At 48.8% G+C, this 22037-nt stretch overlaps 1 protein-coding gene across 4 annotated transcripts in view; it reads right to left on the bottom strand.

Annotated features, from left to right (window-relative positions):
- Window positions 1–1059: 1059 nt before the first annotated feature.
- The window catches only part of VPS13D (vacuolar protein sorting 13 homolog D), a 241591-nt gene continuing 220613 nt past the window's right edge, over window positions 1060–22037 (bottom strand). For all 4 annotated transcript variants that reach the window (XM_055331554.1, XM_055331555.1, XM_055331556.1 and 1 more), the window contains 3 exons: window positions 12605–12736; window positions 3381–3621; window positions 1060–1876 (listed from right to left, as the gene is read on the bottom strand). In XM_055331554.1, the coding sequence (XP_055187529.1) occupies window positions 1745–1876; window positions 3381–3621; window positions 12605–12736 (505 nt within the window). In that variant the 3' untranslated portion in view covers window positions 1060–1744. The remainder of the gene's footprint in view (window positions 1877–3380; window positions 3622–12604; window positions 12737–22037) is intronic.

Below are 22037 nucleotides of genomic sequence, written 5' to 3'. Positions count from 1 at the left end.
ATCTCCGGCAGTGGGTCACTGATGGCAAAAACCACAAGGCAGGCTTGTGGGGGCCCCAGAGGGGGAGGCTGGTGAGGAGGGCTCGCAGCAGGTGGCACCGGGTCGCCACGCAGGACTGCCACCCCACAGAAACCAACAACAACCCTTCGCAAGCCAAGTTTCCATTCTGCGATCCGCCAGCTTAGAGTCTGTGAAGAGGACACAGACCTTGGAGTTCAAGATGATCCTTAGAAACACTATTTAGCTAAAGCCCTTGAGCACTCGTGCTAAAGCTCCTTCCTGCTTCTTTGAAAACGCACGCACACACACGCGTGCACACGTGAGATGGCCGGATCCGCTTCATCTGTGTCTTGGAAGGGTTGGGGTCACGAGTTACAGACCCCAAAACCTTCTATACATCCGCTGATCCGCTGAATCACAGAAACTAATCAGCTTTAATAAAATAAAAATGAAAGAATCACCAGGCTGGTCATCCATTCTAGAGTGAGCCCCCCTCCCAATCGGTTTATCCCTTACAGAAAAGGGAAACAATCATGACAGGGAGAAGAGGGCGCTGGTACCAGGCCTCGCTACTGGCTGGAATTTAAAATCAAGGACAAGAGATGTTTTAGCCGAATCCTGGTTCCATGAAAAACTTACAAAACAGCTTTTTAAGACTCAGATTTCATTCCCTTTCCTGAGACGCTCTCCCTTCTCGGCCCGTGTCTCCATCCCGACCCCAGGGCTGTGCGGCTGTGGCGGCTGCCTGTGGCTTTAGCAGAAAGGACACGTCCCAGGACCTTCTCCCCGTTGTAGTCGGGAGAGGAGAGCATTCGCACTGCGGACTTCTGATAAATCTGTGGATTTTTGATTTGTTAAAACAAATAGTTCTGTGTGATGTTTTTCCTCCTAAATCGACAGAGCCTACTGGTGTTTCCAGCCGACCCTCTCTGATGATAACCCAAGGAAAACTTACAGCGCTGGTGTGTGCACGCAGGCGCACACACGGTAACCACACAAGTGACCTCAAAGTTCAGCAAGACTAGTCAGGAGAAAGCCAAAAAGAGGAAAAAGGGTGTGTGGTTCTAGGAACTACTTTTAATATGGGGGTGGGAAATAAATAAAGGACGGGCTTGTGACCCCTGTCCTGCACCTCCCTCGGGGGCCGGCTCCGGTTCTGAGACACCGGCTCCCCCACCCGGCCCAGGGGCCACGGGATTCAGAGGCGCCAGAGCAGTTCCAACCTCACTGTCTTCATTCCTGTCAATTCTCTAGTTTCCGAAACTAACACATAACATTCTTCAACTTTCACGAATGCCTTTTTATAGAGTACCCTGAATCAGACGTGTAGAATTAGTGCAATAGAAGATCCAATATAATTTTATATTACTTTACAGTTAACAAACCTTTACACACATCACAGGCCCTGCTCAGAAATGCTCCTATATATTTACAAACACACAGTTGTACATATATACATGTTAACAAAATACAGGGCAATCTAAAAATTAGATTCATCTCAGTACACTTTTTTTTAACGTTATTCAACCAAAACCTTTTAAAAATTACTTCCCCATAATCTAAAGTAACCCCCACCCTACCCACAAATTAACACGGTTTCCATTCGTATCCTCCCCTCGTTCCTTGATATTATCCCCCAAACCTTATCCTGGTTTGCCTCTGATTCAGGCCCAGCCCTCGGGCCTGTCATGCTGACTGATCCGGGGTCCGGGTCTGGGAGCGTCTCTCCGGCAGCTGGGGTTTCTCAGGAGTCCAGCTCCAACTGCTCTTGATTCTCACTGAGTCTCAACATGAGCTGCTGTTCATAGTAAAGGCTCTTTGCATAGTTTATCTCTTGTGATAACTTGACGGCGAGGCCCTCGGATTTCACATGGACCTGGAGAGCAGAACAGAATCAGTAACGCGCCCCGGAGGTGGGGGCCGAAGACATCACAGGTCCTGGGCAAACTGCCCGGGCATCGGCTCCCAGCCCAGCTGCAGATCACAACGGTACGGGGTTGCCTTTTTTTTTTTTTAATTTTTAAGTAGGTTCCACGTCCGTGTGGAACCCACTGTCGGGCTTGAACTCACAGCCCCAAGCTCAAGACCTGAGCTGAGACCAAGAGTCAGACCTGACTCAACTGTCCAGGCGCCCCTGGCATGGGTGTACTTCTAAGAAAGATTCCCAGGGCCTGCTTCCGGTGAATGGTGATTCAAGGTGTGGATGATTCAAGGAGTGGTGATTCAAGGTGGATTCCTGGAATCTGTATCTTTAATATGCGTCCCAGGTGACGGTGGCCAAGCCACCACAGCTGACGTTTGGGACTTTCTGTACGAGAGCCCTGCCCTAGCTCCGAGGAGGGGAGGGTCCTCTGAGGCCAGACGAAGACCAGGATGAAAGCACTGCAAGGGGACTCACCTCTGAGGTTTGGGGACAGTCGAGGAGGGAAGAAGGAGCCTCACACAAATGCCCCAAGGCCTTTCTCACCAAGAAGGCTTAGTTGCTCACTTGCCTTGAAAGGAGTGCAAGTGCAGCCAGCCGGGCAAGGCTCCCCCCACCCAGAGGAATTGTGGAAATGCTCAACTTCTGGGTGTAAACTCTGAGAATCCACCAGCCCTGGCTGCAGCCAATGACCCCGGGGAGCCTGCGCTAGCCAAGCCAAACCCAAGAGCATTCCCGAGCAGAGGAAGGTCGAGGCGTTCCTGAGGAGGGACCCCGTACGGCTGGCTGGGATTTCTGATCTGTGCAAAGAGCCAGGGATGAGTAGGGGCCATTCTGAGGGGCCCACTGTTCTCGAATGTGGCTGTGAACACCCTGGCACACCAGGTGAGACCTGAGCATGATGTCTCAGGTGCACAAAAAGCCACCAAAGTCGGACGGTAGTGAGCAAAGTGGTCAAGAATGCCAGCCCCGGGGTCACAGCACCTGGGTCTGAACTCCAGTTCCTCCCAGCGTCGGCCACACAACCCGGAGCAGGTCACCTGCCCTCAAGCCTGCAGTCAAGTGGGAACAAGGACAGTACGACACCAAATAGCCCTCAGGAAGTACTTAGCATCCAGTCAGGCACACGGCGTACCCGGCGCGAATGCTGGTTATTAATAGGAATGTTACCTGAAAGTCTTGCCGTGACAATACCTCGTCCCCTTGGGAGGCAATATATACGTTTTATTTACAAATACTTATTTAGAGTTTATTCTGGGGAAGGTCCTCTGACAGGTATCACTTCTTTGTGCAGAAAAACAAGTTTGCCATTTTTCTGTAGAACAACAGAGAAGCCATGTGCGCTCCAAGAGCTGAGTCAGGGCCCTGCGGTCACATCCGAGGAACAAGAGCCCCCGACTCAGGAGGTCCCCACCCCGTGTGGCTACCGAGGGGGGGGGGGCGGCCGCAGCGCACTCACCATCGGCTTCTGGTGGGAAGGGCCGGGGATGGACACGCCGCTGCTGGAGTTCACGGCCTTCTTGGTCACCTGCACGTACACCTTCCCGTGGTCTTTGGAGACGAGGCAGTGGTAGAGGTCGTCGTACTTGACTTCCAGGAAGATGGCCTCTCGATCCACGTAGTCCCCGCTTTTCAGGAAGTACACGGCTTTGGAGGAGATGAGCACGCAGTAGCTGTCGATGTTCTCCACGGCTATGAAGCTGCAGAGAGCGGGGAACCGGTGAGGCTTGCGAGCTCGGGCTCACCCCGAAGCCGCGAGCCCTGACCCCCGACGGCGGGGCCTGGGGGCTCCTGAGCCGGGGGCCAGGCTCCCTCACCTCCACCACACCTCGAGCCTCAGTTTCCTTGCTTGTGAATTAGGACTAAAAGCGTCAGCGACCTCCCGGGGCTGTCGAGCAGGTGGCTTGGGACGACGACGACAGTGACCAACAGTATCAACGGGAGAAGCAACGTTACCCTGAAACCGCATGTGGGGGTCTTGTGCCGGGACCAGTTTCCAGGTAGTTAGGGCCGAGGAGCGGAGCCGGCTTTGTCGGACACGACACAGGAAGCCGCGCTCCTCCCCAGCCACCGAGGAGCCCCTGACGTCCCTGCCCGATGCCGGGGGTGAGCGCCAGGGCCCGAGGACGGCCGGGGTGCGGGCAGGGCCTTAAACAGGCTCCCGGGCGGCGGCCGGGCCCCCCAGCACCCGCACCCCGCGCTCCCTCCTCGCGGCGCCCGCGCTCCGTGACGGGGAGAAGGCCCCGCGTGCTCGGAAAACTCCAATAAATTTGGAAGCGCTTTCCGGAGCTGTGATCTTGGTTTGCCGCTTCCCGTCGGACTTGTAGGGGCGGCAGTAGGGCCACTCGGAAAAACCCACCCCGGAATCTCTTTGGTCCGCGGGGTTCACAGACTTAAAGTGGAAATTTGTGCCCATAAGACCTTTCAGCTCAGCTCCCGAGTGAAGGGCGGTGACCCCTGGAAAGGGCCGCAGCGGCCTCCCAGTGGGGCGGCCACGTCGAGGGGCGGCAGAGAGCAGCTGGCGGCAGGAATGCTAAGAGCCCACGGCAGGCTGGCTGGCGAGCCCCGGCCCCCTGGGACTGGACGTCCCGGGACGATTTTCCAAAGTGCAGCCGCCGAGCCGAGGCTCCCCCGGGGGCTGAGCGGGGACGGTCCCCGGATGGCTTCGGTGCTCCGCGGTCACGACACGTGCCGGGCCGACAGCTGGGCGCCCCGCCGCCGCGACACATGCACCCCTGCCTGCCCTCACCTTCGAAGCGCCGCCGGCCCCGGGGCTGACAGATGCGTGGGCCGAGCCGACGCCCCCGACTCCGGCTCTGCCTGTGCCAGTTGCCATTTTAATTACAGCCTCGCATGACAAAAATTGGGGTTTATTGTTCTATCGTAACCGGTTGGCAATGCCAAGAATGCAGACTTGTAAAGTCTCAATGCCAAAATTAGAAATACCAGCAGCTTTCGGTGCTCGGGCCACTTAGCACAGAATTTCCCACATTCTAGGTTGTGACAGTGTCAAGGGGGCAGCATTATCACCTCGTCGAGCTGAATGGAATCTAAAATAGCTCGTCTGGGGAAGAAAAGAAGAAACGCAGTGAAACAGGCAGAAAGACAGAAATGAGAAAAGCCTCCGCATGGGCAGGACGCACGGCGGGGCCAGAACCTGCCGAGCAGCTGGCAGGGCCGCCCGGGACGGCCGCGCTCCCGGGCGCAGGAGGCCTGGGCACAGCCGGCCCTCAAGGAGACCCTGAAGTTGGCCGCTGCACTGGGAGAGCAGGAATGGGCGCTGGAAATCCAACTGAGGGGCGCCTGGGGGGCTCGCCGCTGAAGCGACTGCCTTCAGCTCGGGTCAGGGTCCCTGGGCCCTGGGGTGCAGCCCCACGCTGGGCGCCCTGCTCGGCGCCGAGCTGCTGCTCCCCCTGCCCCTCCCCTGCTTGTGCTCATACATACATAAAATCTTAAAAAAATAAAAATCCAGCGGGATTTATTTCCTTCCCTCTGGTCCAGGACGGGCTGGGGCACTCCTGCCCACTACCCTTGCTCCCGCGCTCACCCGTCTGGCACCTGCCGTAGCGGACACTGAGGCGCGGCCTCCAGGAAGAGCCAAGCCTTCCCGTCCAGGGGCTGCTCTCGCACCGGGCCAGGGTGGCGGACATCGGTGCACGTCCCATACTGAAACAGTCTCACAGGCTTTAAAATAGACTCCTTCCGAGATCCACAGACGGTGCGAGTCCTCAGGGAGGCCAGGGCCGCGTCGGGAGGAAGCGTGGCTCTGCGCTCGGACGCTCTACTGGGACACCTCGCGCAGCGGAGGAGACGCTGCCAGGCTGCCAGCTCTGGCCTTGTGGCTCCGTTTCTTCATCGGACAGCGGCGCTGCTACCCAGGTTCTTCAGAGTGACCAGGGGCCCCCACCCACACCCTGAAACCTCCACAGGCGATAACACTTTCTGGACATTTGTATCGACTCTTCTGCAGTCTTTCCAAATGAGAAGCAGGTCAGAGCTGATGGTACAAGCGAGGGGGAGGGAGATGGTGAAACCACGCTGGGGCGCCGGGTCCCCTAGCACCGTCTGAGCAAGAACCCAGAGGCTGACCTGCAAACAGCGGTGCCTGTTTTCCTCCTGATGCTTCTGTAGCACGCCGACAGCCAACCACCAATGCTTTTTCGGGGTTTCTTCTTCTTCATCATCTTTTTTTCTTTTATACAAAATCGAGAAACTGCATCAAAGGATGACTAACACTGAGCTCTAGGGGCGCCCGGGGGGCTCAGCAGTTGAGCGTCTGCCTTGGGCCCAGGGCGTGACCCCAGGGTCCCGGGATCGAGTCCCACATCGGGCTCCCCACAGAGAGCCTGCTTCTCCCTCTGCCTGTATCTCTGTCTCTCATGAATCAATAAATAACATGTTCTAAAAAACAAAAACAAAACTGAGTTCTAGACTGGGAGGCCCCTGCTGTGGAGACAGATCCTGAACGTGTCGCCTCTGAGAGCAACCACCACGCAGGGTGACTAGAGGGCCCGTGGGCAGTGCTCTCGGGGCTCCCCCGCAACCCCCGCCAGTGGCGCCTTCCTCTGTCCCTTCCTTCTTCACAGCCACAGCGCCTCGTCCCTTCCTGGCCGCCCACCTGCAGAAGCTGCTCTCCACGGGCTTTCATGTGCTCCACTGGAGGGACTCAGGGTTTGCTAACCGCGGCACTGGAGCCGAGTCTGGACACTGGGCTCTTCACTCTGGAACGACCATGCTTCACACAAGGCTGCTCGACCCACAGACGAAGGGACTGCTGTAAAACCTCATGGGCCGGCGCAGGAAGAAAGCCAACGTGCTCTCAGGTGGACCCGGAGCTCATCCTTCTAGCCTTTGTCCTATTAAGAACCCAGAGGGAGGGAGGATGACAAAATGTGGCCTGAAACACAAAGCATCTGGATAAGCTCCATCCTTCAAATTCGGAGAGCTAGGGAAGTCACCCGGTATCCTGGTGATACATTTTGGGGTGACGTAGATACAACTGCTCCTATAAAAAACAGGATGTTTAGACTTCAGGTAAACCATTTACTTTTCACTCTCCCTTAAGGAGACAAAGAGGGAAGTCCGACCTTGGGGTCAACGCCAGAGGTTTCTTCTGGGAGGAAGGAAGGCTGGGGCACATGACGTCCATCGTTCTCCAAGATGACAGGTGCTACTAGTGGGTGTCTGGCAAGGTTCGATGCCACAGAGGACCCACTCTTGCTAACAGTACCTCCCGGTCACGAATACCACGGGGGCGCTCGCAGCCGCTAACCACCCCACCACCTGCCCCGGCGGCGGGTCCTGACGTCCTCTCCAAGGCACATGGTGGCCGGGCCTCTAGAACCGGGCAGCTCTCCCAATGTAGACATGCTCAACTGATGGGGGTCACTGCCCCTCTACTGCTTATCGTTGAGACAGATGCTAAGTGACCCTGATGTGGGGAAAGGCCCTTTCAAGTCCCCAAACCTTCAAATCAGCAGGTTGGAGAAGGGAGTGCCCCTCTCGGTGGCCACGTGGAAAATGGGTTCAGGGCCGACTGGTCCTTGGGGAGAGAGCAATCTGCCAAATAACTGTCCCTCCTCGCCTTCAATTTGATTTTTCTTTTCCTCCCACTTCTACTTCTTTGCTTTAACTCTATTTGTATATCCATATTCTCCTCGGTTTTGGAGTCATTTCAAAATCAGGAAAGTTCTGAGTCATCCTGTTGATGAGTGCTCCTAGGACACCATCCCCCAATGTGCGTCACCCCTCTCCGCTCATGTGTGACCCCCAAATCTGTGTGAGCGAGGCTCTCCATGCACACACATCCCACATGTCCTCATACTCGGCACATGCTCGGCCGGGCTGCTGCTCCTTCTCCCAACAGGCAGCATCAGCGTCCCACCAAACGACCAAGAAGCCTGGGGTCACTCACCCCCTCCTCACTCCAATTCTGCATTTAGTCAGCACGACTCTAAGTGAGGCTGATGCCACCACCCCAAATACCTTCAACTCTGTCCCCCCTATTCCCGTGCACCACCACCCCGTCTATGTTTGGGCCCCTCTACTGTTTACCCAGATCTCTCCCGGGGCCTCCCCATTGCCTTCCTGTCTCATCTCATGGACTCGGATCCCTTCTGCTGCTGCCGGCAAGGTTGTATTTTTAACATGTAATTCTGAGTGGGGTCCTCTTCAAAATCTCACCACTGCCTACGGGACAGGTGAACTCAGTACGGCTCTTAGGGTCTGGCCTGTGAGCCACCTTCCCACACAGGGGCGGCCACCATACTCGGCAGATCCCAACCATCCAGAAATGCCAGGAGCTCTGCTGTCTCTGCGCCTGTGCCCAGCACCCTCCTCTGCATATGGCGCTTTCTCTCTTCTCTCCCGGGCACAATTCTCCTCACCCTGCAGGACCACGACAACCGTCCACAGCCTTCTTTGGTTCTCCAAGCATAAATCAGTCACTTCCCCTTGAGGCCTTATAACACATGGCTCGCGATTCTATTTTAAAAACATATATCATATATTATAGACAATTGGTAATACTGTCTGCTTCCCCTGCCAGACTGTGAACTCGTTAAGGAAAGGGCAAATTTCTTACTCGTCCTGGCACTTAGTAGCATTCAACACACTTCTGTGTTAGGCAGTCTTACAAAATGGCAGTGAATTTACAAGGTAAGGTCCCGTAGTATTTGCCAAAACACACGCAACTTTGTATGCTGGATATATTTTAGCCAGTAGTCAAGTAAAAAAAACCTCTCTTAGAACTCCTGATTTAGGGGATCCCTGGGTGGCGCAGCGGTTTAGCGCCTGCCTTTGGCCCAGGGCGTGATCCTGGAGACCCAGGATCGAGTCCCACGTCGGGCTCCCTGCAAGGGGCCTGCTTCTCCCTCTGCTTGTGTCTCCGCCTCTCTCTCTCTGTCTCTCATGAATAAATAAAATCTTAAAAAAAAAAAGAGAGAGAGAGAACTCCTGATTTAACTTATGAAAGATTTAGTCAAGCCATTAACTTTTATTAACATAGCTGGCTAATCCATCAAGTTTTTATTCAGGGGCATATCAAAGACTGCCCAATTCCCTAAGTGTCAGTGGTTACTGACAGATCATTTTCTGGTTCAGAAAATGGAAGAATTCATTTAGAAAATGAAGTCTATCCTATTCCTCAAAAGGACCGGTCTTTCGTTTTTGTTCTCAGACTGCATGTTACTCTAAGGTTTTATACTGATGATTCTATGCTGTTAGGATCAACACTATGAACTATGCTCTAAAAAAAAATCTGATTTCTGTCTCTATCTGCAATTTACCAAGAAGGACAGACAAGATGGAAAATACCATAAACGGTGTATCTACAGAGAAAGAACTTGTTTGGCTAGGGGGCTTATAGGCTGTTGTTTTGTTTTGTTTTTAAATACTACTCTGTATTAAAAAAAAATCTCATAAACATTACTTTCTGAAACTACATTTTGAAAATACAATCCAGTTGTCAAACTCCAGAAAACAGTATAGTAGAGTAGCTTCCCAGGTCACATGGGCGGCTCACAGGCACCTTTTCTGATCAGGTTAAGAGCCACCCTCTAATGCTTACAATGCTGGTGTGTTCCTTTGGCTGTGATTAAGTATTAGAAATAAAATAGGAACTTTCTTTCTTCCTCCTCCTCCTCCTCCTCCTCCTCCTCCTTCTTCTTTAAGGAAAATGAGGTCCCTGGCTACAGATTAGATGCTGGTTATAAGGAAAAATTAATTTAATCAGATGGGGCAAATTTTACTTTCACATCATCTTAACCCAGGATCCTATTTCAAAATCCAAACTGAAAAGAATGGGAAGCAATGGTAACTCTGCAACATACCAGAGAAATAGTCAATTCTTCTGGAACCGAAGCCCTTTCAGCTGGCCAGACCTTAAACTGTATGTCAGTAACTATCTTTTTAATACTAATTAATTAAATAAAATGAAAAATTAAATGAAACTTGATCTGGGAGAACAAAGTTGAAGTGCCCACGGCACTGGGGACTTTGTGGGGTTTTCACTACATCAGGAAGTAATTACACAACATTTTCCAGAAGTGAAACAGTGAGTCTAACTGGAAAAAAATGTGGAAACATTTAGTTAGAACAGTAGAGCAAGGTATTAAAGACCCTTTTAAGGGGTTAACTCTGAAGGAAAATATGCAAATAATTAGGTCTTTAAATATGCTTTTAATTACAATTCTAGGATAAAAGTCAGAGGTATAATTTGGCACTTGTGTGCTTTTCTTGAAAACCCCTTTCTTGCAAAGTGATCATTCTAACATTCACGTCACCATGAAGACCCAGCCTGACAACCGAGGATACTTCAGAGAACATTTGCCGGCTTCCTTGATGACTTCTTCCTTGTGTCTGAAGAAGGCCACGGTCACGTGGTTTCTTCAACATTCACTGGTGAGATTTAACCCACAAACTTGGGTAGCAACACATGGTTTTCATCTTTAGAGTCAAAACTCATTCATGCCAGTATCTTTTCCTCGTTCATATGAATTTCAAGAGTTTCACAAAATTGATTTTACTGACTTCGGTTTGATTCCACTGTTGGCTTTATGTGGCTCAGTTTCCAATGTGCATGTCTCACTGGGAACAATCCTAGGTTAGCTGTACTACACAATTTCTCCTTGTGTTTTTGGCACCAGTCACTCTACTGAAAATGAATTTTATAAGGGCCACAGACACTTCGAACTGAGTAGGGGTGAGTAGGGGAGGAAATTAAAAGCATGACATACAACAATATATAATTTCAACCTTTGACCACAAAAACCCTCCAAAAAGATGGAGAAGTGAACATGTATTAATATAATGCTACACTGTAGCTCTCCAGCTATCATTCATTCAACAAATATTTATTGAGTGTCTATTATGTGCCAGGTACTTACTTACTGTTCTAGGTGTGGAGGATGGACTGGTGAATGGAACAGACAAAAATCCTAGTGCTGCTAGGGCTGCCATTCTAGCCCTGCTGGACCTGAGGAATGACTCTCTGGGCCTCTGATCCAAAAGTTCCACCAGCAAAGTGGCATAAAGGGCAGCTGGGGCACCAACTCCTCCCCAAGTTAGTAGGAACAGAAAGTCCTCCCTGGAGTGAAGCTGCCTGGGGATTCTGGGTATTGCAATCGTGACCAGAACTGGGCCTAGACTGAAAAAGCGGAATGGATTCAAGAAGTGTGCCATGTGGGCATCCCCGGGTGGCTCAGTGGTTTAGTGTCACCTTTGGCCCAGGACCTGATCCTGGGGACCCGGGATTGAGTCCCGTGTCGGGCTCCCTACATGGAAGCCTGCTTCTCCCTCTGCCTGTGTCTCTGCCATTCATTCTCTCTGTGTCTCTCATGAATAAATAAATAAAATCTTAAAAAAAAAAAAAAGTGCTGTGGACAGAACTGTGCCCCTGCAGAATCCTGACGCTGAAGCCCTATCTGGAATAAGGAAGTGATTAAAGTTAAACGAGGTCGTAAGGGTAGGGCCCTGATCCTACAGGATTCGTGTCCTTATAAGAGACGCCAGAGCTCTTGCCTGCACGTGCTCGCTCTCCGCCACGCGAGCACACAGCCAGAAGCTGGCCATCTGCAAGGCAGGAAGAGAGCTTTTCACCAGGAACCACACTGGCTGGTGCCTTGATCTTGGACTTCCCATCCTCCAGAGCTCTGGGACGATGGTACTTTTTAAGGCAGCCTGAGCTAAGGCGATATAATGTACTGCCATCTCAAGAGACCTTCCAGTAACACTGCAGGGGGTTTGGGTTACACAAAACACATCCAGGAAGAAGCCGTCGTATCCAGTAAGCAGCAAATGAATTCTGGACTTAATTTTTGATGTCTCCATTCAAATATTGTACAAAAATAGGAGATGAGGTCATCTTAACACTGTCTCTAACAACGACAGTGAAGGCTATCCTGAACTAACCTCTGCTTCAGACACTCCTCCACCAACCAAAAAATATTCATGGCCCTCACAACCCTCCCTTTCTTGCTTTAGCTTAAAGGAGATAAATGTGCATTAAAAGAAATTAAATGAGCATTTTGCTACCCATCAGGCATAACCAATTGCCTTGTCTGGACTGGTGGTTCTAACACCTACTTAAGTTACAGAGCATTTTCTGCTAAAAGGGTCTCTGCAAAATATCCTAAAATAGTGATAAACTGAATCCTATCATATCAACTTGGAATAATTTCATGAACCGAAAATACTACAAGACCCAAGGTATATAAGTTTTTGCATTCAAAGAGTAGCAACACTGTTTTAAGGACTGCTTTTCTAAAATTCTCAGCTACTAGTTGTTTGCCATTTGTTTATGTTTTGTTTCACTAGGCATTCTGCAGCAAACAGGAGAACACCAAAGCTTAAGAAGGTTTTACACAGAACAAAGCCTTAAAGCTGAGAACGTTTTACTCTTTATCTTCTCTCTGTGAACACACTAGGAAGAGACTGCCATTTTCTAGAAACAAAACGCCGAGGTCCCACTGTGGAACTCAGTTTGAGAACCACGGTTTTGTGTAAAAGGCTTTGGACGAGAAGTTATACCTACACCTATAGCACATTTGGGCCAAGGAAGCTCTGGCAGGTTCCAAGGTCTAAGAGGCACAATGATGCTCAGAATAGAAACTTCTTGGACTCGAAGAGAGAAAAGGCAACTAGCTCAGCGAGCCAACGGGGCTGCTTTCCCACGGCTCCACTTACAATTCATCTTGAATGTTGTCCGTTAGCTTGAAGAGCTGCTCCTGCCCCTCTGCCTGGCTCTCAGAGTAGCGGGGAAGCAGCCCCTGGGGCCCAGTGCAGCAGCGCGGTTTCCGAACCCTCTGGGCTTGCGTCCTGGGACAGGGAAAGGAACAAACAGCAAAGAGGTTAAGTGCTATGGTTCATATGATTTTCCTTTCTCTTCTGAAATAAAAAAGTACTACATCATACAAGGCAAGCTCCCAGTTTAGGGACCAGCACGAAGCCACGGCACCGCCTGTGAGTGCTCCGGGAGGGAGCTGGTTGAGTCTCTGGTTTTTGTTTTGTTTTGTTTTAGAGATTTTATATATTCATCCATGAGAGACACAGAGAGAGAGGCAGAGACACAGGCAGAGGGAGAAGCAAGCTCTCTGCAGGGAGCCCAATGCGGGACTCGATCCCAGGACCCAAGGGCAGATGCCCAACCCGCCGAGCCACCCAGGCGTCCCCGAGTCTCTAGTTTTGACGAGAACCCATCTCTGCCATTTTCTGACCAGGTGACCATGGACAAGAGGGCTTCTTCAACCGCAGGTTCCAGTTTTCTCTGTAAACTGGGATGGGGACAGCGTCACAGGACGGCTGCGAAGATCAAGGAAACTAAGTGCCCATGGGGCCGGGGTTGACAGGATGTGGGCCAGCTACCACTCACAGCTCCTGTCCTTGTTATTACTAAGACTTCTACTTGGGAAAACCCCACTTTTCTAGGAATCTTCAGGAGAGGCGCCTCTGGACTTGCTAAAGGCCAAGAAGAAGTGAGGGGGCCGGGGCATCTAGAAGGCACACACCAGGCTTCTGGACCTCTTGTAGGATGAGATCAGCGCCTGGGCACAGGGCGCAGGACGGGAATCCTCGGAGGGAGAGGACAGGCTCCATGGACTGGGCCCAGGCCACAGTCTGGGATGCTGCAGTGGCTCTAACTCATGCCACTCTGCTGTTGGCCGCCCAGAGGAATCTGCTTTGCCATGGCTTTCAGGGTAGATGTTGTCTTTTTCCACAAACCATATTACAGGGTAATTGATAAGTACTTTTCGGTGTTTTCCTAGAAACAGGAGTCCATATTTGTCTTGGAAAGGCTGTGCATATTTCAGATGACTGATAAGAGTGTGCCGGGTCTGTCCTCGGCCTTGTACTCGCTGTACTTTTCATTATTTGTTCCTGGATTCCACTGAAGCAAAACATCCTTCTCTAGACACAGCTAACAGAGAGGACTAAGATTGAATCAGCACTGAATCAGCACTTGAGAACCACGTACTAACACTAGTGTGCAGACTTACTTGCAAAGGCACCGAGGTGCCCTGGTCAGGGGCAAACAGGGCTAGTGACAGACAGAAAGTCAGAAGCTCGCCACAGGCCACGCAACGGGGTGGCAGCAAAACTGGGACATGGCCAAGTGCTCCTGGACCCAGGTCAATGCTCTGCCCATTGGGCCGTGATGCGCGAAGCCCCATATCTGGTTAATGTTTGATAGGTGCCAGAAAGCCAGCAACACATTTTTAAAAATTCAGGCGAAGGATGCCCTAGATACCACTAGTTGAGCTCTTCAAGGTTGATGTAAGGAGAATGTCAAGAAGTTTCAATGATCTGTACTGAGGGAGTGGGTAAAAAAACTTTTACTTGGGCAGCCCGGGTGGCTCAGCGGTTTAGCGCCGCCTTCAGTCAAGGGCCTGATCCTGGAGACCTGGGATCGAGTCCCACGTCAGGGTCCCTGCATGGAGCCTGCTTCTCCCTCTGCCTGTGTCTTTGCCTCTCTCTCTCTCTGTCTCTCATGAATAAATAAATAAAATCTTAATTATTATTATTTTTTTTACTTATATCCTGTAAGTAAAGTGTGGTACCTTTCTCTAGGCAGCAAAGCCCTGCTCTGGCTGCCCTGACCTTGAGACAACTATTGTCATTTCCAGCCCTGCCAATGGCAGGCTAATGAAGGGTCCTTTCCCTCAAGGTATCCTTTTCCTACTATTCTGTCTCCAATGAAGTTCCTGGAAGACGTTTGGGCCATTTTGGCAGAAGTCCAAAAGGCCCCTCTAAGAGGAACGCGACGGGGCCCATTCCCTATAGTTTGTCAATGTAAAGTTTCATCCTGACGCCTCTCACCACATCTTCCCAATCCACTGGGAGGTCTGCAGGCTCAACATCCATATATTCCCCCATCCCAACTACTTCTCCATCTCTATCATAACTAACCAACTATTACAATAGTCTTGTAATTTACTCTATTTCTGCCCTTGCCTGTCCTCCTCACAGCAATGAGAATGATGCTTTTAAAATACAAGTTAGAGGGATCCCTGGGTGGCGCAGCGGTTTGGCGCCTGCCTTTGGCCCAGGGCGCGATCCTGGAGACCCGGGATCGAATCCCACGTCGGGCTCCCGGTGCATGGAGCCTGCTTCTCCCTCTGCCTGTGTCTCTCTCTCTCTCTCTCTCTCTCTGTGACTATCATAAATAAATAAAGAAAATAAATTTTAAAAAACCCTTTAAAAAAAATACAAGTTAGAGACGCCTGTGGCTCAGTGGTTGAGCATCTGCCTTCAGCTCAGGTCATGATCCTGGGGTCCTGGGATCAAGTCTCACATCAGGCTCCCTGCGGGGATCCTACTTCTCCCTCTGCCTGTGTCTCTGCCTCTCTTTCTCTGTCTCTCATGAATAAATAGATAAATCTTTAAAAAAATAAAATAGAAGTTTTTTTTAAATAATACAATAAAATACAAGTTAGATCAAGTTAGCCATGTGTCCAAAACACATTTGCTTTACATCCCATTTAGATAAAACATTTGCTTATTGCTTGGCACCCCATCTGGAACATAAGCTCCTATATAAAAAGGATTTTGTTTCATTCACTGCTATCCTGAGATCTAGAACGGTACCCAGCTCATACTTGAAAAACAACAAACATTAGCTGAGTAAATGAATGAATGCATTTGTGGGTGGGTGGGGGGACAGGCATAAGGGCCATTTCAACCATGGAACTCAATAGTAAAGGTGGTATGCAAACTTTGGAGGAGTTTGAAGACCAGAGATTCTGAGCCTTGAAGGTCAACAAAGTTAAGGCAAAATACGAACCAGCTAGAGTCATACCTTCTTGATAGAAAGGTCAAGGGTATGTTTATATAGTCCACTGATCAAAACCAAGGAAGGGGCAGGAGGGCACGGTCACAAAATCAATCTCGTTGCTAACACATGTATTTTCTTTAAAGGAAACAATCTTTTCATTACTATGCAAAGTGGGAACGGCATGCTCCCAATGACAAGAAGACTTACTAAGAGTCCTAAATTCCTCTGGTGGAATCCAAAGAAGCCAGAGAAGTCAAGGAAAGGCAGCTTGTTTCTGGACCTGAGCTCCTAGAAATCACATCTTGTAACAACTATGAAATAGCTGAGAGTGTAAGTAAGTGTGCCCCATGTCATCACATTATCAAATAGCTGCCTGGTGTATACAGTTACTTCTTTACTGCATGGCATCCCTCAGGATCCTCCCCAAATTTCATGAACTCAACCTCACCTCCACTCACTCCCAGCACAACTCTGAAGTAAACTATAAGCCCACCCAAACACCAGAGAACAGGAAAGTCGAGTAGCTCCCTTCTGGGTACATACTACCTATCTGTTAAGATTCTTTTTCTTTCTTCTTTCTTTCTTTCTTTTTTTTTTCTTTCTTTCTTTCCTTCCTTCTTTTCTTTCTTTCTTTCCTTCCTTCCTTCCTTTTTTCTTTCTTTCTTTCTTTCTCTTTCTTTCTTTCTTTCTTTCTTCTTTCTTATCTATCTATCTATCTATCAATCAATCAATCAATCAAGTTTCTTATCTGTCTTCCCAACAGGTCCCAACAAGTTTCACTTCCCTGGTCTTCATTCTGTGACCAACCAATCACACCAAGGGAAGGCCAGGTGTAGAGTTCAGGCACTGCTGGCTGGAGGAGCTTACTATGGCATTCAAGGCTCACTTTTCATGTGGACATAGAAGAAAAAAAGAGTTCAGCTTTGCCCTGGAAGGAAAAGGTCTTCCCTTAGAGGCTTGTAACTCTAGTGGCTGCCAGATGGGGTAGTTTAGAGATACTCTTAATAGGAGCACAAAGGGGTTAAAGGAATTCTTCCCAATCCCCTATTGCTTCATTGCTCTTGGTACCTGAAAAACTATTCTTTCTTCTCCAAAATTCACCTAAAATTTTAACTTCTAAGGTCCAAGTTGGAGGCTGCAGGGTGGGGTATGTGTGCGCACTTAAAGTCACTGTGCGTGAACACATCTGGCACCAAACTTAATCAAATAGTTGTAAACAAAAAACCATAAGCTAGTGTTTTCAAAACTCGTAAGCCAGCAAAAAACTTCAAAGTGCTTTTCTCCAGTGCAGGGCCCTGTGTGACGGGACTGTTTTCCCCGATGACGATGGCACTCTGAATTCAAGTAACCCTCTGAAACCAGTGTGGCTGTTGGTAATAGCAGTCCTACCTATTTCTCTTGTGACTCAGGGACATGGAGTATCTATCCCTGAGTGACAGGTCTGAATTCACTTTCCTGTATTCATGTTCCCTGGGAGCCTATGAGCACCTGGAAGGAAAGGACTCTACTCCCTTTTTCTTTTAAGCTGGGCTTTACTTGTCACTAGGCTCATTGTTTACCCTCGGTTCAGGGCCCACTGTCATCATTGGCTTTTTCTTTATCTTAAATGGTACAATAAACATCTGTGAAACCACGCTTCCCAACACAAAAACGCCGTCAGTGGCCATAACCTGAATCTCCTTGTGTGGTCTTCTGCTGTTCCCTCCCCGTCTCCCTCCGTTCCTCCTCCACCTAAGACAGCCCAGCCCCTATTCTAAATCTTGTACTTATCATTCCTTTGCTTTTATTCTTCATTTAGCCTTTTTTTTTTATAAGATTATTTATTTGAGAGAGAGAGAGAGAGAGAGCACAAGCAGGGGCGAGGAGCAGAGGGAGAGGGAGAAGCAGGCTCCCCACTAAGCAGGGAGCCTGACATGGGGATCGATCCAAGGACCCTGGGATCATGACCTGAGCCCAAGGCAGATGCTTAACTGACTGAGCCACCCAGGCACCTCTTCATGTAGTCTTATTATATTTCAACATATGCTCTGCTATAATCTTGTTATATTCTTTGGTTTTAGTTGTTTTAGGCTTTTGAAAAAGGATGTCACTACCTTTTTATGTTTGGGGACTTACTTCTTAAGTCATCCAGCTAAGATTCAGCCATTCTTTTGTGTGCATCTATAATCCATCTATTGTATCTACTTTTTATTATCATCCCATTGTATGGATACACTACCATTCATCTGTTTTCCTATTGATGGTACACAAGTTATTTCCAGGTTTTGCTATTATAAACAAGGCTGCTATGAACATTCCTGTACATGTTTCCTGGTGAACGCAGGCAAGAGTTGCTTTGGATATATATATATATATATATATATATAATATATATATATCCAAACATATATATATATATATGTTTTGGAGGCATTTGCTAGATCACCAGGCATGAATGTTACCTAACAAGACAATTTAAGTTGTTTTCAAACTGGCTGAATCAATTTACACTCCTCCAGCAATGCACGTAAGAGAGCCTCGTGATTTCTTTCTTTTCCAAGCTTGTATCATCTAGGACAGCATTGTCCGATAACACACAGCCACCGGTCACGTATGGCTACAAGCAACTGGAATGTTGCTAGTGTGACCACGGAACTGAATTTTTACTTATTTATTTATTTGGAACTGAACTTTAAAAAATTAATTTAAATTAAATTTAAACTGCATGTTCAAAAATACTGATCTCAATTTTCAAATTTTTGCTGCTTGAGTGGGTATAAAATGGCATCCTGGGTTTTTTTTTTGTTTTTGCTTTTAAAGATTTTATTTATTTGAGAGAGAGAGAGGCAGCATGAGTGGGGTTGGGCAGAGGGAGAGGCAGATGGTCTGCTCAGCAGGGAGCTCGATGCTAACTGACTGAGCCACCCAGGTGCCCCTCCTGTTTCTTCTTCTCATCCCCACCTTCCATTTTCAATCTAGAGGATGATGGTGTCCAATACAAGAAATGGAGTAGCTGTGGTGCCTTGTGTGCAGATGCTAGAGTCGAAGGGTCAACTTCTAAGGTACGCTGGCCCAGTACTGTTGGACCATCCTCTGGCCTCCCCCGCTTGCCTTGCCCCGTCTCCTGATCACCTGTGCTGTCTGCATGTGCTGCTGCTTGGGTAGGGTCTTCGCACTCCAGCCCTGGGGATAAAGGATCCTCCGTAACGCAAGGGGTGGCAAAACCCTGCCCATTCCCCTCTCATTAGCTGACAGCATCTCTGGCACTTGGCATGAAAGATGGTTTAGAACAGGAGTCCGTTTAGTGCCTATGCAGCGACTCTGCCTCCACAAGCCTTTGTTTAGCCAAAGGTCTGTGGTGTATTTAATTGCTGCCAGCTGGGGGCTTGTCGGCCATCTTAAGCTCTCAGCTGCTGCGGTTTATAAATTTCACAGTGTATAGAAAGAAGCAGGCCTTCCAGTCAACCAGCTAATCCAAAATGTCAGCACCAAATGAACTTGAGCTTTGAACTCCATGAAAATGTCAGAGAGTCGGCTGCACAGCACGGACGACTCTTCCCCCAGGGAAGGGGCTGCTGATACAGTGGCTGATACACAGCAGATATCCCCCCAGCGAGCACGATCAATACACAATCTGGCCACTGCTATCTGACATACATACACTGGAGGCCCCAAAACCAAAGATGAGGATAATGCAAACAATCCATGTCATTTTCTTTAGGCAACAGTAAATCCAAACAAGGTGACACAAGGAGATCTAACCAATTCCACTTGGGTTGATCTTGCCTTTCAGCCTGGGGGTCAACAGTTGGCCAGCCATTATTTGTTCTTCGCTTATATGATGAGTAACTATGTCATAGCTCTATTAGTTGAAGACAGATGCTGTACACACAGAGCCATACCCCTATACAGCGTAAGTTAAGCTATTAGTTGGTTGCAAAATTCATCATGGCCAATGTCTATCAACCAAGGGAGGTTCAAACACAATCAGTAAATGGGGAGAAAGTGTATGTGTCAAACACATGACTTCCTAGTACAATAGAATGTTTATTCGACTGATGACTGCCATCTTCCTCAGGGGCTGTGCGTACTGACCCCAACGGAGTGATGGATTGTGCCTGCATTTACTTTTTGTGTGTGTCCAAGACTTTTGTTTTAATTAAATATCTCACAGATATATACTGTGCTCAACTGAGCACAAACAGTTAAGCTCAGAACAGAAGGTCAACCCAGACTATCTCCTCAAATATTGTTAATGGATGACAGCTACAAGATACCAGGATGCTCGACCGAATGGTTCAACCAAACATTTGTCAGTTCTCTAAAAGGTCTCAATGGTCTGTCTAAACAATACTCTGCACTGGAGTGTACAACCTGGTTAAAACTGCCTCCAATACCCAGTATGGGGTCTGGGGGTTGAAGAAGCCTGCCACGTCATCAGTTCCATCTCATCTCTGACCTCTAGCCTTCTCGTCCCTACTGTTCCCACATCCAAAAACTAAGTGGGAAAGGCTTTTTCCTCCACAGACTTTACTCCTTTCAGTGGACACTGTAATCAGAGGAGATTCCACGAGAGGATGAAAGCCTCTAAAGTTTGGCTCAGTTTACAGGAGAAATTTCCACCCCCCCCCCCGAGTTCCATGACAAACAGAAATCCACTTTCTAGAACCCACTCAGAGACAGCATTTAATCCATTGGTTTAATAATAACTGCTGAGCTCTGGCTGCACTAAACCTTGAACCCAGAAAATTGCACCAAATACTTGCTACGACAATTTGGAATTTGAACACATGAAAAAATAGGTTGGGCAGAATGAAACTGAGGATCCAAACTAAGGCGGCCAGAAAAAATGAGCCTGCTCAGAGCCTTGTGAATGGCTTGTGTCTGCCTCTGCCCCCATCTCCCCACCCCATGTAATGACTTTTCCTAAGCTATCACACGCATAGGCCAGTGCCAGGCCTTTTGGAAGACAGGGATGAATCAAATTTCTAGGGACTTTGCTGGAGTCTAACGTAGAAGGTAAACATAAGCAGGTGATTCTCATGTGGCAGGCAGGGTGTGTGTGTGTGGTGGGGGGCATGTAGGGCACCAGGAGAGAGCCCAGGCTCTGTGGCCAGGCTGCCTGGCTGGAACCCCAGTTCCACTACTTACAAACTGTGACCTATGGTGAGTTGTGTAACTTCTTGGGGCCTTGGCTTCCTCTCTGTAAAATGGGGATGATAATAATGAGGCCGTTGTGAGGAGTAAAGAGTGCATCTAAGTGCTCAAAAAAGTGCCTGGTATGTGACAATCAATGAAATGCTGCCTGTGATGATGGTGGCGGCGAGGATGAATCTGTGGAGAGTGCTGATGGTGTACAAGGTGGGCCTTTACCTAGCTTAGGTCGCCGAAGATGGGCTAGGAACAGGCTAGGGTCCAACAGCCAATCTTTCTGATTAGGTTTTCTTAGTGGGGAAACTGCTTCAGACAGAAATAGTTCCCTTTCCTTCTGCTTTTTTGTTAACATTCTACTTCTTTCTCTCTAGAGTTCGGAAGTTGTATGTGGAACAACACACAAAATCTGTATTGTATTGTCGCAATGGAAAAATGTGGATAAGATGCTGATTCATGAAATCGTTAGAAATTATATTACTATCGCTGTGAAGTTTTTAGTAATTTGACGTCCTGCCGTGGGGACAACGTTTCCTGGGCTGGGCTTTCTCTCATCAGTGGGATTCACACCTGACTTGTTTATAGGGGTCAAGGCTTCCTATAACCTAACACATGTTTTGGGGACCCCATGACATTGCAACTGTGACAGCTGGTAGGACTCATGCCAACAGATACGCCTACTGGGATTTAACCTCTAAGAACAACATTGCTCAAAGGTTCTTTTCCTAGGCAGCTAACTGCCTCGGGTAAGCCTACCTGTTCAAGAGGGCAGGGAGTGCGGGGAGGTGGGGGGCCAGGGGGTGGAGGGGGGGGTCAAAGCCAGCTGGCTTCATTAAGAATTCCAATCAAGTGGATAATGTTATAGTGAGATAGATGACAGCCCAACAGCCTCAGATTTCCTAAGATGCCTTTTTTGCATGCATTCAAAAAAAAAAAAAAAAGCTTATAAAGTGGTTTTTGCAACTTTCAACATCATCACAAAAACAAGGTATTTGACCAACACCAGCTTCATTTGCATTCTAAGCACAGCATTCTGAACCAGAGTGTAGTGCTTACAAGAATCCCTCAAACCATGGACAAATTCCTTACTAACCTGTCACTTCAAATGTCAATCCCAAGATATTTTACCTGGGACAAAACACACAATTCCTGATAAACTTGATTTTATAGCTATTAAGTGCAAATGTTAATGATCACAAACTGATTAAGCCAAATACA

Source organism: Nyctereutes procyonoides, unplaced genomic scaffold (genome assembly GCF_905146905.1).
Source record: "Nyctereutes procyonoides isolate TBG_1078 unplaced genomic scaffold, NYPRO_anot_genome, whole genome shotgun sequence".
Lineage (NCBI taxonomy): Eukaryota > Metazoa > Chordata > Mammalia > Carnivora > Canidae > Nyctereutes > Nyctereutes procyonoides.
The sequence above is the reverse complement of the archived record's forward strand: the minus strand, read 5'-3'. Positions and strand labels throughout refer to the sequence as shown.